This window comes from Papaver somniferum, unplaced genomic scaffold (assembly GCF_003573695.1).
Source record: "Papaver somniferum cultivar HN1 unplaced genomic scaffold, ASM357369v1 unplaced-scaffold_47, whole genome shotgun sequence".
NCBI lineage: Eukaryota > Viridiplantae > Streptophyta > Magnoliopsida > Ranunculales > Papaveraceae > Papaver > Papaver somniferum.
Window position 1 is genome coordinate 1006894 of NW_020647304.1, and position 11236 is coordinate 1018129.

Below are 11236 nucleotides of genomic sequence, written 5' to 3' on the forward strand. Positions count from 1 at the left end.
TCTTATCTCCATAAATCAAAGGAAAAACGGGAAGGTGAAGAAACATTTGTTTGTCTACTCATATACAATGTGGGCTCTATATCACGAGGAGCTAGTTCATCACATGGGTTTGTCTCGTTGCTAATCAGATCAATTATCTGTTGCATTAACTACACAAAATAAGTCCTACTCTTGTGGTTTCAATGCTGTACTAAATGTATCCTGAAATGTCCAGTATATGTATTTATGAAAGGAACACACAAAATTATTCAAGCTTACATAGCTCACAAGGTCTCTGGGGACTTCAGGATTGTGGAAAGAGTTATTTTTATTCCCATTAAGGATCTCAAGAACTAAGACACTAAAGACATCTGATTTATCAGAGAATTTTCCATGCATTTCAAACTCCTGAGCCATGTATCCACTACAAATTCAAAAGTTAATTCTAACTATTTACAAAGATTCAAAAGTCAAGTCACATATTGGGCATTCATGCATGCATATTTTTGTCTCAAGGTCCTTCGTCTCCAGGACTTCTTCAGTACTCAGTAGCTTCTGCTGATGAGATAACTAGTGTGGATATACTATCGAGATGCGGGAGCATGACCGGACCATACTTTTTAGAGAGTTCTCACAAACAACGGTGAGGCGTCTCACCAAGTTGATGAAATTACCAATGATGGGAAGCTTAGAAGGGCTAGGTGGAAACCTGAGTCTGTCTGGATTGGGTTTAATTGTAACTGTCCCAAGATAATAAAATCTGAAGATTAGAAGAGGAAGAAGAACTGAAAGGTAAGGTACCGATGATGATAACTCAATATGAAGAGGAGAACTTTCTTTGAAGTGGTTATCAATGGTACTGTTGGTGCTTATTAAACAGAAAATGCTAGGATTTTCGGAGCTGAGTTGCCACTAGAAACATTATAAGTCACTCAGCATATATCTTCAAGTCACTCAAGTAATTAATCTCCAACTTTTAAGGGTTCTTCATATTCAATCATCATTCCTGCAGAATGATGGAAGAAAATAAAAGAAAGATCAGAAGCCAAGTGTGTCAGCAACATTGTTTTTACAAAATGCACAGTAGATGTCAGTTAGTCAGTGATTCTACTTGGCATATTAGAAAAGTGAAGCTTCATTGCAGATTACAAAAGAATCTGTGACTGACTGAAAGTCAGAAGCATTTTCAAACAAAAGAATAACACTGAAATTAGCAAACTAGTTTAGTTTTTATTTACTTTTTCAATTTAAAAGAACAAACACAAGATTCTACAAACAATTTTTTTACACGCTGCACTCCTTATATTTTGATGGAATTATAATATTAACATCAATTAACCATTTAAGCAAGATGAGCAATGTCAACTTCATCAGGGATTCGGAAAGTATCTGCTGCTCCAAACTTTCTCTGCTCTTCTTCCATTTCTTCTGAAGAGTCTTCTTCCTCATTTCCATCATCATGGCTGCCGCTATGCGTAGAGGGATCATGAACACTTTTGGACCGACAGTCATGTGTTGCAAGCATGTTCACTTGACCAAGGTGGGAGATCTCCACCAGGATGGTGTCGTCATCAAGAGGGAGGGGTTGCTTCCATGGTTCACCATCGATTCTCATGAATGTATGGTCAACTACACCCTTATGAAACTCAAAGCGGATCCGGTGTGCCTACGTGAACAATGAAATGGAATGGTTAACTAATTATGTTGTTCCGAGTATATTTTGTAGACAACATATATTGCTACAGTAGTTAGCAATGGCTTTATACATAATACATGGAACATCATCTCATGATGTGGGCTACAGAAGGTCAAGTATACACCTATATTGAACATTCTTGAACATGGTCGAACCTGCGCAAGACGAGTCCCATGACCCTTTGGAGCAAGCAGAGCAAGCCCATGCCAAGCATCCCTAAAACCCACAACCTCAAGAAGACCATCATCTACATATGGCGGGGTCAAGTCTCTCTGCAGATTTCAGTAGCCAAGACAAGAATATACCTGTTAGTAGCTGAGAAGAATTACAAGGAATTTTTTTTCAAATTGGTCGTAAGTTAAACTATATCTTTATAACGGCTATGGAGAAGGTGACTTTCATAGTAGAACTCACATCTCGCTTTTTCTTCTGATCTGGTGTACCCCATGGATTTAGTCCACCAGAAAAGCTAGGTAAGTTCAAACAAATAATTGACCTAATGCTGAAATTAGAATACGTGAGTGTTAGTCGTATGCTCAATGCTGCCATGGCTTATAAATTACAGACTAAGAATGTTGTTATATCCACAAATATCATCTCTGTAATCATAGTCTACACTTGCGAACAACAAAATGGCAACACTAAAAAATACCAAAACAGCTGTCACAAAAATAGTCAGGGCTATAAAATTTGATTTATATGAGAGTAATTCTATTCACCTGTGAGGTATCTCAAGATCTTCCCACTGACCATGTCTTTTCATGATCTTGACCTTTGAAAGCTGGGCTATATTGCTGCATATAAGAATTTAGACCCGAGATTATAAACCTAGTAAGTACGGATGCTGTGATCACTCGAAAAATATTGTTGACACTAATGCTACAAAATTGAAAATGCTCGTGGCCGTGCTAACTAGTAATTTTTCCAAAAAAATTAATATTTCTACTAATTAAGATCTATTAGACTTGAGCATTCTAGAACAAGCATTTGAAAGTTCTTGGATAAATTCGCATAATACCAACTGAATACTCACTGCGAAGAAGGGTGAATGAGCGAGGCACAAAACCATCCTTGCGTACATCCAAGTTTTGCATAAGTACTCTGACCAAAACAATATATATAAAAAAAATGAATATGTGCCTCATGGAATACCAGATGGAAAGAATTCGATGGAGCATAAGCATAACATTCATTATCAACATTTTTTAATGCATAAAATTCTTATCAGATGATGAGAAAGTAAGTGTATTAATCAGTTTAAGCTGAACATTCATTATCAACATTTTTTAATGCTGAACATTCATTATGATTTGTGCGGATAATTAGTAAGCAATTTAAGCTGATAAACTTGTGGATATAACATTTAACTAGAAGGAGATAAGAGAAGTACCATAAGCACAAAAAGAATTGCATTACCTGATTATGCATCTGATTTTTAAATTTTTCTGGATGCAACTTCCTTTCTGAATGAAATGCATATGATACTTGAGCATCCATTCCTGAAGAACAGGATCGAGTTATACACAACTTCATTACAATAACTGCTGATGGCAAGATACAGTTGGCTAATAATTTTCTTATCCAGGTCACTAGAATCTCAAGTTTTTATGTGGGTGGATACAAGAATGCTTGGTATTACAAAAAATATGGTTATGGCTCATTGGAACACTAATCTCTTCAAACATCTGCGGGAATCTATTTGTATTTTAGTCTTTCCCTTTCGGTTCTATCTTTCCCTTTTCCCTTCGGTTGAATTCATTTAGGTTGAAGTTCCACTCTAAAGTACACCCTTTCACTGAACTCTTTCCTGGTTGAATTCATTTAGGTTGAAGTTCCACTCTAAAGTACACCCTTTCACTGAACTCTTTCCTATATCGGTTGATATAAGGAAATGGTTTCTACAAGTTTGTCATTTCCGAGGCGAGGACATTATTTCTCCTTAATCGAGAGTTGTTTCTATGGCCAAATCTGGAGATTATTAATATCTTTTCTGGCAAGTAATTAGATGAGTTCTATCTTCCTCTAATATTGGAGAAAAAGTTAACCTCGTAATACGACAATCCATGCCTAGCTCTAAGTCACAAGTTCTACCCGTTTCAGATATGTATGCTATGGGTACTACTACAGCCTAGGGGATATGACGGCGGAGATACCATCAGTGCAGCATCGTCCTACATTAATAAACAAAATTATATAAGACTTTACTTGTCTCTGCAAAGAATAATTTACTTACCCATGCTGAAGTAGTTCCAAAACCCTCCCCGGAATGTGTGGTAACCTTCCTGAGGAGTAAAGAATCAGAAATATGTGCATGAGCTGTATTGCTAGGACTTCAATTATAGGCTTATAACAATTGTTGAATAGATGGGTACAAAACGATGAGTGGAGGTGTACTGTACATCTAAGAAACCTGAAGTCAAGTTATTAGAAGCCTTTAATAACTACAGTCTCACCAATTAAAGTTCCTCTTTGATTATCAACAGATCACTTTGACTTAGGCATGAATGTGAGTATAGTATGTGCAACAGAACATAGTAAGATGAGAGCGGTTCATTGAACTATATACTTTAGAAGATGTACGAGTAATAACAAACTAAAATATGAATTACCATGTTCTCAGAGTCCGATTGTGAGACACGCTGGACAGGCTGGACCGCATGCATAGAATATGGTAACTCTAGAGGTGCAATAGGATCGCAAGTTCCTTCTTTGGGGGCTCTCATCCTCATAAGAATATGCCAACTAGATTACATAGATGAAATTAATAAAATACTAAAATCCTTTACCAGGAAGCATGGTGCAACAAGATTATGCATTCCCACTATTGTTACAGCTAGGGGGTGCAAAATTATTAGTTACGATTAGCTAGTGAGGCAAGTACACCCATACGAAATTTCTTACTTGTCGATCTTCATTTCTTTTGCTTTCATCACTTGCTCCAAGAATGACTTCACAGCCTGGCTGTCCGTTCCAGGGTTCTTCTTTCCCTGCAAATGGTACAGGTGCTCGCCGTCATCAGTTACGCGTTAATTATAAACTCGGTATGAATTGTGAGTCTAGTTACTATACAAATTGATGTGCATATACTAGTTTCTAATAAAAATAGGACCCCAAGAAATGACAAGCAGATCAAACTCCTACCCAGCCAAAAGAAAAAGGGAGATTGTTTCCAGTTCCCAAGGGCACCGTAGCAATTGGAGGTGGCTGAGAAAGTTTGAGGTCGCAGACAACTCCGAGCAACCAACCAGCGGTCCCATCGCCACCAGCAACCTGTCCAACAAAAAACCAGAAAACATTCAGCTATAGAGTACACGATAGTCATATTGTCCCAATTGATAAAATCAACCAATATAACGCCTTTCAGTCACAAGATCTCACAATCAATCGCAATTTCTTTTCAATTACGGCAGCAAACCCATCTCCACAGAGCTTCAACTTTTCCAATCTGGCATACAACCTGCAGAGCACTTTATCTGGCGCCTCTTCCCCCAAATCAAATACCTAAAACATCACCAACATTCAAGAGTAGTAAAGGAACACACACATATATGCAGTGATAAAAACTTTCTTCAACAGGCTGAAAACTAATACCTGATGCTTGTTTAGCAGACTGCGGTAGGTAATAAGCAAATCACCACCTAACTGGCCACCGCTTCTAGAATTGACAAACACAATCACTGGACATACAGGAATATGAGAAGCAATTTCTGTTTCCGAGTCACCTTCCCCTATAAGTATGTAATCAGGGATATAAAACTCCATCAAGAAATTGTCCAATTCCGAATTGCCTTCATCGATTTCAGCCATTACTAACTGCAAAATCACATCCAAATAAGTAGAGGTAATGAGCTATCAAATTCATATACTGTATGCAACTACCTATGATCCTAAGCATCAAATAAATACCCTCAGAGAACCAATGACAAACATATAGTATTCAAGAATGGAAACAGAGGAAATTTCTTGAATCTTATTGAAAATGAAAGCCAAAAATATGTCCCACTCTCATAATTGGATCCCAAATTCCTAATTACACACCAAAACACATTGACTTGAGAAAATTGACCTGCAATAAATGATTAAAACTTGCTGATCCTCCCTAAATCTATAGCGTCATAGAGACCAAGTCTTTACTAATCAAATTTGAGTTAATGGTTGAGCATAATCAAAATCAAAATCATGAAATGAAAAATGTCGAAAGATTCTTGATTAATACCTGGATAGGACAGATTTGAAGAGAATTTGGAACAGATTCGTTCTTCCTGATCCAAACGAAAATGAAAAGTCATATAAAGAAGAAGGGACAAAACACGGCTGATTTGTCATTTTTCACGCGTGGACAAATGCCTGGGTATGACAAGACCCGGTCCAATCCACTTAGGTAGGCCGTTATTGGATGAAAGATACCCGCACCACGTTGCTGGGATCCTCTTTTCTTGTTTTCTTTTTTAAGTCAAAGTTTATATACCCTTGTACTCTACTAGGTTTAGAAAATACAAACGGATGCAAAAACTAGGGCTGTTCATGGTTGGTTTCATCTTGGTTTCCAAGAAAACCAAACCAATACCAATACTATTGGTTTTTAAAAAATGTTACCATCACCGAGCCATTAATCATTGGTTCGGTTTCTTAATGGTTTTAGCCGGTTTCTGTTTGTTCAATTGGTTTAATGGAAAACCGACTCTATATCAGTTTTCTGACAATTCAAATATTAAATAAAAAAAAAATCGCAATAGAATTATAACCTACCTGCAGAATCTAATTAACACAAGCATAGTTCATATTTCAAGTTTAGAAGCACAGTTCAAAATACAAACATTACAAATTCAAAAATCATAAACTCCAAAATCTGCATGTTCCAAATTCCATATTCATAAATGAAGAAGGAGGCGAAGAAAAAAAATAGAGAACTGAAGCGAGATAAAGAAATTGGTCGATGATATCTAGTACTATGGTTAAGAAAAACGAAGGGTGTAGATTAAATCTTAAATTTTAATTTAACGGTTGAACATAACAGGTTTTCGATTGGTTTTTGGTTCGGTTTTCGGATCAAACCAAAACCGAATCAGTAATGTTGGTTTTTAAACTTTTTTACCATTAACAATCTATTAATAAATGATTTGGTTTGATTTCTTCATAATCGGTCTGGTTCGGTCCGGTTTCATCGGAAAACCGAAAGCATATTCATCCCTAGTAAAAACCATCTCATGTATGTGAGTGGGTTCCTATCCCTTAGGATAGGCGGGGGTCATTTTTGGACCCCATGCTATTTTATTTTTAATTGTAACCCCACCTTTTAATAAGTTGTGAGAGGATGGTTTTTATGTGGTCGATTTTCACGATTTGTATGGATTTTTGCATAAAAAAATCTAAGGACTGTTTCACAAGATTCTAAACTGATGGTACGTCTTACCGAAAAAAATAACTAATTGTTTTTTACTGTCTGATCGTTTTGAATGAGTTTATTTTAGCAATTGGCTGCTCTTATCATTTGAAAAATGTAAAAGTTATGGCTGATAATCCACTCCATGTACGAAATTTCATTTTTGCTTGTGGATGTGATGTTTTTTTTAGCGATTATCTTCTTTGATTTTTCTCTTTCCCCTTGACTACCACCGGGTTGTCCTTCTTTTTGTACTCCTGTCTCGGAAAAATTTGGTTAAATTTCATCTTGGATTGTAACTTGTGGAGCACTTGGATCTACTCCTTATTGAGTTCCATCTTTACTTGAATTAACTTTTTACTCCTTTTTTTGCATGCACTAGATAATAATTTCTTACCCCCTTATCAACGAGGCCCTAAAACACAGCTGTATTTTGGGCTTTCTTACCTCACCTTTCCATAAACAATAAAATAGGTTCGTAAGAAACCCACTGCAAATTAAACAACCAGAAGCAAAAGTACACAAACAAAACCCGAATGTAAAAATTCAGAAGTTAAATTAAAATCTATACAACCGATTTTCAATAATCCGAAGCAACGGTTCAAGATTGTTATCTGATTAAAAATACTCGAAGTCAAAATCCAATTTTATCTCCCGAATATGCATCATTTTGGATTCAGAAAATTGCTAAGTTGTTGAGACAAATTTAATCAGAATAAAATAAACATACATATCTACCGAATACCTCGTAGCCCCAAAATTCTTTCAACTGCAAAATCATATAATCGGGTGTAAATCAAATTAAAATAACTTCTGATTTATACATAGCCCCTAAATTGGATTTTTCCCAACTCACAAATTTTCAACTTTCTCAACTGATATATACGATAGTAAGTTTAATTCAACTAATCGAAAGATATGACAAAATTTAACTGCGAATTTTCCGATTTCTATGTCTTTATATCTTCTCATCCTCTATTATAATCGAAAGATATGACAAAATTTAACTACCAATTATGTCTATTATAGGGCTACGAAGAATTATTTCATGAATAATCGGAAGTAAACAATAAGTATGAACACCCGATTCTGGTCGATGTTCTTGAGGAATGAAGAAAATGGCCACAATCGGAAGATAAAAACAATCACGAAACAACCGATTCTGGGTAATAATCGAAAACCCTAGATTTATTTTTCGTCGATTCGTCGAGTTAAAGCAAGACAAACCCAAAAAATGATAAAATATTACCTAATTGGGGTCATTTGAAGTTGTTTGAGAGTTTGACTATCGGAATCACATACTTCAGACACTTCATCTTCTTCGTGTTCTTCGCTTTCTCCGTCATTTTCAATAACATTCTTTGAATTTTGATTTTCCTCCAATTTTTGGATCGTCACCACGATATACGATTTTCACTCGAGCTAGGGTTCGTTAATTTTAGTCATCTTTATAAAGAATAATCGAGGATGATTTGATCGGTGATTAACGACAATGAATTGAACGAAGGAAAAAAAAATTCCTCTCTTATGCAATCAGGAGTTAAGGAGGAAGAGGAGAGTTGAAAATTAAATTTAGGATTAGGTATTTATTCCTTGATTAGTCAAAGGATATAAAAGCATTTTACCCGCCATTAGGACATCCCATAACCCCTTTCCTTGTATGCGTACCAAAAAGTTCCTTTGAGGTCGCCCCTAAAATGCAAGGAGAAAAAAGAGTCTATAATTTATTGTTTTCACTTTTAAGAGTACAACGAGTTATTTGACAAAAATATCTAGGAGTAAAACAGGCACCGAAACGACAAACCATGACCAAGAGCAGTAAGTCGTCCCAACCAACAACCTAATGGTTGCATGATTATTAAGTTTGTAATTTGAATTTGGAGTTAATTATTTTTATTACCCCAGAAATTATGTGTTTTACTCTCTTGGTCCAAGGTTATTTAATAAAATCTGAGAGTATCCTAGTGGCCATGGAATATTATAGGAAGTAAGACTAACAAAATAACCGGTGTGCATATTGCCTGCACATAAAACCAGTGTACATATTGCTTGCACAATATAAAATATGAAGAAAATTCAAATAATTATTTACAAAAATCAGTGTGCATATTGGTTGCACACTATAAAATATGAAGAAAACTCAAAAAAATATGTGCATAAATCAGTGTGCATATTTCCTACACATAAAATCAGTGTGCATATTATCTGCCCACTATAAAATATGAAGAAAATTTAAAAAATTATGTGAAATGAAAATTTAATAGTTGTATTTACGCTCGTTGTGTAGGTCTTTCAAAAATCTTTCCAAATATATAAAATTTGTCGAATTCTTAGGTATGATTTGTGAGACATGTTATGTTTAAGTGGCATGACGATTATACCCTTAAATGGTATAATTTATTTGATAACATTATCAAACTTCTTTATCCAAATGACTCTCCTTCTTTTGTAGGGTCATTACAACAAGATGTGTTGATTTTTAAATAAAAATGAATTTTAAGTCGAAGATCATTTGAGTGAGAGGAAGGCCAAACACTTAGTCCCACTATACTTTGTTAACCGGACACCGGATATATTTGGATACATTTAGTCTCAAAAGTTTGGTTTGACTTATTTTTCCTATTTTTGGTTGATTTATTTTGTTTGTGGATATTTAAAAGTTTATTAACAGCACAAAAGTAGGGAAACAACATTCAATGCTTTCAAACAGAAACCATCTCTTGATTCAAGGACTAGTCCAACATTGCTCTTTAAAGTAAATCAAACAGAAAAATGCAGGCCAATAACCAGAGGGACCTAGAAACTTGAGAAAATGAAGGCAACTTAAATGAAAAAACACTAAACGAATTCGGAAATTAAAATGCGATTAGCTATCCATTCTTTGAACTACTACATAAGTACCTTATATTCACTTTCCCGAACATGTATAAGTACCTTAAGAAAGAAAATTATTATTGAGACGTCACATTTTAATAGAGGGGCTTCACTCATGATTTTAATGTCTATTTAGTTGGTTAGGGGTGTTCTAAAAGGCATCTAAAAAGTCTCAACTATCCTTCCATCTATTTAAACCTAATCAATAAAAAAAAAAACTAAAATCAGTTTCTCTTCTGCTAATCAATAACAGTGATGTTGATCGACAACGATCCGACGAAAATTGATAATCAAATCAACTGCTCAATCAAGAAAACCAAGATGAAAACCACACATAATTTCAAATTCCTTAACCGCACCGAACGATTTTGTGATGTTTGATTCGACAGAAACCCAATATTTCTCCCTATTTAGTATTTGAATGGTTTGATTTGTTAAAATAATTAGGAAAAATTAGGTTACAGAACCAGTTACGGTTAGGTAAAAACTAAGAACTCCTAACCGTAAAATTAGTTAAGACTTAGGTTATTATTTAAGGTTAAGTTCGACCATCAAAAAACTAACCATAAATATTCATGTAGTTGTGCCGTAGATACTTACGCTTGGTTTGATTTACAATAGCTAACTGTAGATACTTACGCTTTGTCATAATAGCTTTCAGAAAAATGCTCTTGCTTCACCACCAAGCCTTGCTGATGCACCTAGAGCTGAATTCATATTCCACCAATACACCCAATGCCAGTTCTCCTGTACCTATATGACCAGTTCCACCTGATGCTCATGGAACGTTAATTTGCTCCCTTCTATAAACATTATCCCCTTTTCATTCAGAGGGGAAGTCACACTGCCTCAAACATATTATAGGTCCTTTATCATCGTCACTTTTCTACTTATTTTGTTGTTTGGGTCATATAAAACTAAATCTCTTTGATCCACCTCCCATAAAGTCTCATTGTCCTTGAAATTCCATATTAACCGTGAATACGTTCTACTAGTTATACTCTCTTGGGTAACGGAGTAAGTTTTAGTCCAAGATTTTTGCACTCCGTAGTCTTGCATCATCCATACATCAACCTGGACATTAAAAAATTGAAAACCTAAACATAGACACCCTCCCGATAATATACATTTATATTGCACATATCGAACCCCAAATGATATTGCAAAGTTCCTTCTGGTAGTGCTAACTCCTCGAATCTCTCATTGGCAATATCAAAACTGACCAGCTCAGCGGACAAGCCGTCGTCTTCAGAGGTATATGCTAGCCAATGAAAACCACCTTTAAAGGGAACTACTTCGGTATA

At 35.5% G+C, this 11236-nt stretch overlaps 1 protein-coding gene across 3 annotated transcripts; it reads right to left on the reverse strand.

Moving 5' to 3' along the window:
- Positions 1–1189: 1189 nt before the first annotated feature.
- On the reverse strand, positions 1190–6008 carry LOC113342787 (diacylglycerol kinase 5-like). Of its 3 annotated transcripts, none has more exons than XM_026587214.1 (13): positions 5892–6008; positions 5267–5488; positions 5054–5176; positions 4817–4945; positions 4577–4662; positions 4285–4417; positions 3909–3957; positions 3092–3174; positions 2709–2776; positions 2395–2469; positions 2090–2177; positions 1831–1947; positions 1190–1645 (listed from the first exon to the last, which is right to left on the reverse strand). In XM_026587214.1, the coding sequence occupies exons 2-13, from the start codon at positions 5480–5482 to the stop codon at positions 1322–1324; spliced, it is 1491 nt and encodes a 496-aa protein (XP_026442999.1). In that variant the 5' UTR covers positions 5483–5488; positions 5892–6008; the 3' UTR covers positions 1190–1321. The 3 variants fall into 3 exon arrangements, with proteins under 3 accessions (XP_026442999.1, XP_026443001.1, XP_026443000.1); XM_026587216.1 differs by having other exon boundaries at positions 1800–1947; XM_026587215.1 differs by lacking the exon at positions 5892–6008 and adding an exon at positions 5742–5865.
- Between the last annotated feature and the right edge of the window lie 5228 nt (positions 6009–11236).